General features: G+C 43.8%; 1 protein-coding gene across 1 annotated transcript; it reads left to right on the forward strand.

The window, feature by feature from the left end:
• The first annotated feature begins 862 nt into the window (after positions 1-862).
• LOC118087252 (NTPase KAP family P-loop domain-containing protein 1-like) lies at positions 863-5,562 on the forward strand. The gene is made up of 4 exons (XM_035119723.3): positions 863-955; positions 1,665-1,747; positions 2,961-3,089; positions 3,241-5,562. Exons 2-4 carry the CDS (start codon positions 1,705-1,707, stop codon positions 5,325-5,327), a joined length of 2,259 nt encoding a protein of 752 aa, XP_034975614.3. The 5' UTR covers positions 863-955; positions 1,665-1,704; the 3' UTR covers positions 5,328-5,562.
• The last annotated feature ends 482 nt before the right edge of the window (positions 5,563-6,044 follow it).

The following is a 6,044-nucleotide window of genomic DNA, read 5'->3' on the forward strand; positions in this document are numbered from 1 at the left end:
TGGGGTGGCACCCACATATTAGTTCTTCTCCATTGTGGTCAGAGTCAGACCCCTCCTTCAGTTGGTGAGGACACCTGGAGGAAGGCCTCCAAAGAGGATCACAAGACAAGGGCAGTTTAGTACGAGGGGAAGACATTCCTACAAGGCGGTTCCCAAGCCATGTAGAGCTTTGAAGGGAAACATCAGCTCTGAACTGCACTCGGGGAAACCAGTGCAGTTCTTGAACAAGGGGGCAACAGTTTCTCAGTGCAAGGTGCTAGTTAGCAGCAATCTAGCTGCACTAACAGCAGTTTCCAAACAGTCTTCAAAAGGTAGCCCCACAAACAGCACATTGCAGTAGTCTGTTGAGGAAGGTTCCCTCTGCTCAGAGGTGCTGTATTTGTAGGTTTGAAGAGGTTGAACATAAGCCTCATTTTCTATTCTGTTTTCAAGCAACCAAAATCCAAGTCCCCAAGTCACTTTCTCATTGGTCTGCCACTGGGCAAATAAAGAAACAAATACCTTGATTTTCCCACAAATAATAGGGTGATTACTGAAAAAGTAGCTTATTTTGCTTGTGCGAAGAAAAGCTACACCTTCCCAAGATATTACTAATGTTACATGAACTATCCTATGAAATCTCTTTCATTTGTGTGTGGTGGTTACTTTTATTAAGACCTATGGTGACAACAATAAATTACTGGCTTTTTATGAACTGATAATTGTTTACTTTCTGTGAAACTACAGCCAAGCAAACTTCTAACCAAGCAAGCTGGTGTAATCCGAGTTTCCTTTCATTATGTTGAAAGCCCTTGCTCATATTGTGTCACGGTTAGCCACATCCCATTTAATATATAGCCTGCGAGATTCAGAGCCAAGAGTCAGTGTCTGGGGTTATTCATGCTCCACTAAATCTGTGGCAAGCCTTCAGCTGAAGGATCCAAACAAGTCCATGCTCGTGTTGGTTTTTTTCCAGGTAAGGTGCATTCTTTTTAAAGGCAAAAAAAGAAGAGAGGGTGGGATTAGCTTACTTATCTAGAGATGATTTATGCACATGCATAAATGTTATGGATCAGGGAATACAGCACAGTCCCAAGCCATGAGAATTCCTACGTTGTCTAGCTTGGCTTTAGCCTCGTGGATCTTCAGACCATATCCAAGGATTTCTATCCAGCATGAGCATCTTGTCTGTGGCTAAAGGGAGTTGTACTACAAAACATCTGGAAGGACACAGATTAGGAATGGCTGATCTGGGTGCTGCATTACCAGGGTGCTACTTGTTCCCAGCTGCACCTCACCCACTGACCCACAGGGGGCAGTCAGGATCATAAATGCCAAAGAGATAATAGAATCGTAGAATTGTAGAGTTGGAAGGGACCTTGAGGATCATCTAGTCCAACCCCCTGCAATAGCAGGAATATGTAGCTGTCCCGTACAGGGATCAAGCCTGCTAGCTTGGCACCATGCTCTTACCCACTGAGCTGTACAGATAATGCTTAAGTATCCTAGCTTTAACCAGCACCTTTTAACTGAGCCTGGAGATGAATGGGAAGACATCTAGGTATGGTGGGAACTGCCAGCATCCTAGTGTGATTTAAGCAGTACGGCCCACCACCACTTACCCTTCTTTTAAGCTAGTGTCCTGCCCAAAAATGTATTTATTCTATGTATTTCTTTTTTGACAGAGTTGAGCAGCTGCTGAAGTTGAGACGCTTTGCCACAAAGATGAATGATCCAGAGCACCAAGCACTGATGAGAGACCATGAAGGTGCATCATTATTACTAAATCAGTATTCTGCACTTTCCCCTCTCAGCCGCTCGGTCCGCAGGGTTCTGGTAGCAGTGGGCCTTTGTGGCTCACTGGCCACAAAGGAATGGGCCATGACATGCCTTTACCCACAAACTACTGTGCTATTGCATGTTGGCACAGAGTGAGCTAAGCAGAGCAGGGGGCTATTTAAGCCCATCCCACCTCCCTCCTGGCTTCTTCAGATCTTTATGGTACGTGCGCCTCTGAGGAAGCCTTGTGCAGGAAAGACAAATCACCTGTGACAGCAGTGGTGGGATGAGGCTGTAGTCAGGGTGCTTTAGTTCCATGCTTAAGCCAGTCAGTGCTACATCTTCCCCATGGCCCCTGAAGGTTCAACCCCCAGCTCATTCAGCAGTGGTCCCAGCATAAGGGGCAGGTGATCTCTGATCACCTTTGTTCAGATTGCTACTTTTGCTTTGATAGCACAATCAACGTGGTTCACTGTTGTTGCCCAGTTGTTGTTTCATGGGTAAGTGTGACATTAAGTCAGTCTTCTGCCTCCTGCAAATCCACTGTTTCATCAACATGATGAGAAGCTCCTCATTAAATAGCAGTTTGGGGCTGTTAAAAATCTTGCCTTGACATGGCTGGGGATGGATGTAACCTGGTTTGGCGCACAATCCTTTTGCACTGTTGCTGCATCTACTGCTGGCACTTTGGGTTTGGGCAGCAAGGATATACAGGCCATGGTGGACTTGACATCTGGAGCTTTCCGGCCTTATGTTAGGCCATCTAAGGGCCCACATTGGTTATGGTTCCACCTGACGTGCATCTCACAGTGCTTACTGGTGTCCACAGCATGGTCATTTGGGTCAGTCAGAGGGTGTAGAAAACTACTCAGTTTGGGTTTAGTCACTGAGCTTCAGTGCATTGGATGGGTAGGCGTTGTATGAGGTGGGATTGCCTCTTGCCAACATGGTTTGAGCCTGTGCTACTGCAGCACACTTCTCAGAATCTTGTCATTCATGTGGGTGCAACAATTTGGGCTTGCTGAAAGGCAAAACCCTTGTCACCCAAGCCTGCCTTTAACTTCTTCTGTGGCATGCCTCTTTATTTCATGCCTGTGGTTACAATAGGAGGTGCCAACTGCAGCTACTATCCACCTGGATTTTTAAAAATAATACGGTAACTTTTTGCTTTCTTTCCTGCAAAATGGATTGTGATTGCACAGTTGAAACCCACCAAGCCCTTTACTGCAAAGCCCTAGCAAAGACTCTACAAGAGATTGACCCGCCAGTGACAGTGGGATTTTACGCACCATGGGGAAGAAACAAAAGAAGACTCTTAGATGAAATTGAAAGTAAGTACCACCAATTCCCATGAGAAAAGAAAGCCCAGATAAGGAGACAAGATGTGAGGAGTGTGGAATTAACTGGGGCCAGGAGAAATCAATATTAAGTAATAATGGGTACAGATTAATATAAATGGTGTGCTTCTGTTTTCTTTTACAGACCACATGCCCACGGAGGGAGAGGAAAATGGAAAAAAGTATTCCCTGCTTTCACTCATTTGGCATATGATTCTATGTTACCCTTCTTCTGGTTCTGAAGAACTCAAAGGAACCCGGTACATCTTCATCCATTTCGATGCCTGGGAGTATGTGGGATGTGACCACATCTGGGCTGGCATTCTTACAGCACTGCTTGACGGAATCGAAGGAAAAAACAAAGCACTTTTTACAACTTTTATGGTCCTTGATGGGCAATCTGTGAGAAGAAATAAGAGAAAGAAATGGGTTTTTAAAGGATGGGCGAAGTTCTTCATTCCTGTTATAATAGGTTTGGTTCTTATTTTACTAGCAGCTAGCATGTTGATAAAGGAAGATCATTTAAAGTCGCTCTTTGGATCCACTGCTTTAGTAGGGGCTATTCTGTTTATCGCTCCTTTCATACATGTAATGACAAAGTTCTACTACACACTGAAAAAGAAGCTTCAGATAGAAATTGACAGAGACACCCTCAGTGCCAAGATGGGCTTCATGAACTTTGTGAAAGAAGAAGTGGAAACCATAGCTAATTTCCTCCAGTTCCTGGGATGGATAGAGAAGCGAAAGATCCTGGTGGTCCTGAAGATCATCAATTTGGACAGGTGCACTCAGGACAAAGTGGTGGATGTTCTGGATGCCATAAACATACTTCTTTCCAACAAGGATGCCCCATTTATCTCCATCTTGGCTGCCGATCCAAGCATCCTTGTGGATTGTATTCAGAAAGAAAAGAAAAGCACGAATGGCTATATGTACTTAGACCGAATTGTGTCCTTGCCCTTCTCCATGCCACTTATGACTCCCAAGGACAAATTAAGGCTGTTTAATGAGATTCTGAAGGTGGATTATGAGAATCCAGCTGCATACTCTTGTGAAGAAAACAACATCAAGATCACAGTAGTAGGTTTAGAAGACCCCAGCTGTAACGAAAAGTTAAGTATTTGTAAGCACCTGATGAATAATGAATACATTCCAGGGAACTCTGCACAACTGAAGAGGGTGGTGAACACAGTCCTGACCATCTTGTCCATCACCAAGCTGGAATCGGAGGCTCCTTGGAAATATAAGGAAAAAATTGACATCAGAGAGGTGATAGACTGGCTTGTTCTTGCCAACTGCTGGCCTTGCCGCCTGAGCTGGATTTTGCAATGTTTGGATGAAGCCCGATACCAAAGAAAGCTTGAGGAAAGCCAGAGGAGGGAAGCAGATAGACAAGGAAGAAATCTGCTATGGAGGGAAACAGAGGAAGATGGCAAAACATTACTGGAGATTTATGATGACAATGAGCCAGCATTGGCTAAGATTAAGAATGATATCCAAATCCAAAAACTTCTGGAACTTGATGGAGATCCAGATCTTTTCAGAAGCTTCCTGGTCACCAGGTCCCATATCACAGCAAAGTGGGCCAGATATTTGGCAAATTACCTGATCAGTTTGGATCTCTCTTTGAAAAGGCCGTTTGAGTTGCTACGGGGCTTGAACAGCATAACAGCAGAGGAAGAAAAAGCAGGGAAAGGAACAGCAGAGGAAAAGGCAGCAAGTCACCATCCATTGAGGCGAGAAAGACTTTGTGCTGGCAATCGGGCAATGGCTTTTCCCACCTGCCTTGCCCGAAGCCCCACCTCTAGGCGTATTCTTCATAAGGAAGCTGTTCTGAGAGGAAGAAATGTGAGGGGGGAAAGACTCTGTGCTGGCCATGAGGCGATGGTTTTTTCCACCTGCCTTGCCCGACGCCCCAGCCCTAGAAGTCGTCTTTGTACGGGAGGTGTTTTCAGAGGAAGAATTATGAGGGGGGAGAAACTTTGTGCTGGCCATCAGTCAAGGGCTTTTTCCACCCGGCTTGCTCGACGCCCCAGCCCTAGGAGTCTCCTTCATAAAGGAGGTGTTTCCGAAGGAAGAATTATGAGGGGGGAGAGACATTGTGCTGGCCATCAGACAATGGCTTTTCCCACCTGCCTTGCCCCACCCTCCAGTCTTTCCCAGACCGTGACTTTAAGAAAAGCAGAAACATCTGAGAAGAGAGAAGAGTTCAGAAATATTTTTTTAAAATAACTTTGTAATTTGTGTGCCTTTGTTTCTCAACTTGATTCTTTTGCAAGGTTTTGTATGTATTGTGGTATTTTATTCATTGTGAATTGCTGTTACTTTTACTGATTATAGTTTAGTAATTATTTATTGTAATTGTTGAGAGTGAATTTTTGTTTATTATTTGCTGATACATAATGTTATTGTATATGTAATGGATTATTGAATGTTACTTTATTTGATATAAATTGTTTATTTTAAAGATATGTTTTTATGATGACTTTTTTGTATTAGATAAAATTGATATAAGGTGTGTGTGATCTTTGTTGTATATTTTGTTGTTCCTTCAGCTTGTAAACAGTAGGGTTGCCAGACTCAATAGAGGACAGGACTTCTGTGCCTTTAATTGCCCTGCTCTCTTTTGAGTCTGGAAACCTTAAAGAGAAACCAGCAGACCCTTTGTTTAATTTCCAAGCAAAGGGTCTGCTGGTTTCTCTTTAAGGTTTCCAGACTCAAAAGAGATCAGGGCAATTAAAGGCACAGAAGTCCTGTTCTCTATTGAGTCTGGTAACCCTAGTAAAAAGCCTTGTGTATACTAATATAGAAAGGCAGTATACAAATTAAAAGTAAAATGGGGGGAAAGGAAAATGAAATGAAATCAAGAACAGTGTCACAACAGCAAGCCACAACCCAAACAGTTGGAAAATGCATATGGCTACAGGTGTGAGACAGCCTTCTGCAGTT

This window comes from Zootoca vivipara, chromosome 6, assembly GCF_965207765.1.
Source record: "Zootoca vivipara chromosome 6, rZooViv2.hap1.1, whole genome shotgun sequence".
NCBI lineage: Eukaryota > Metazoa > Chordata > Lepidosauria > Squamata > Lacertidae > Zootoca > Zootoca vivipara.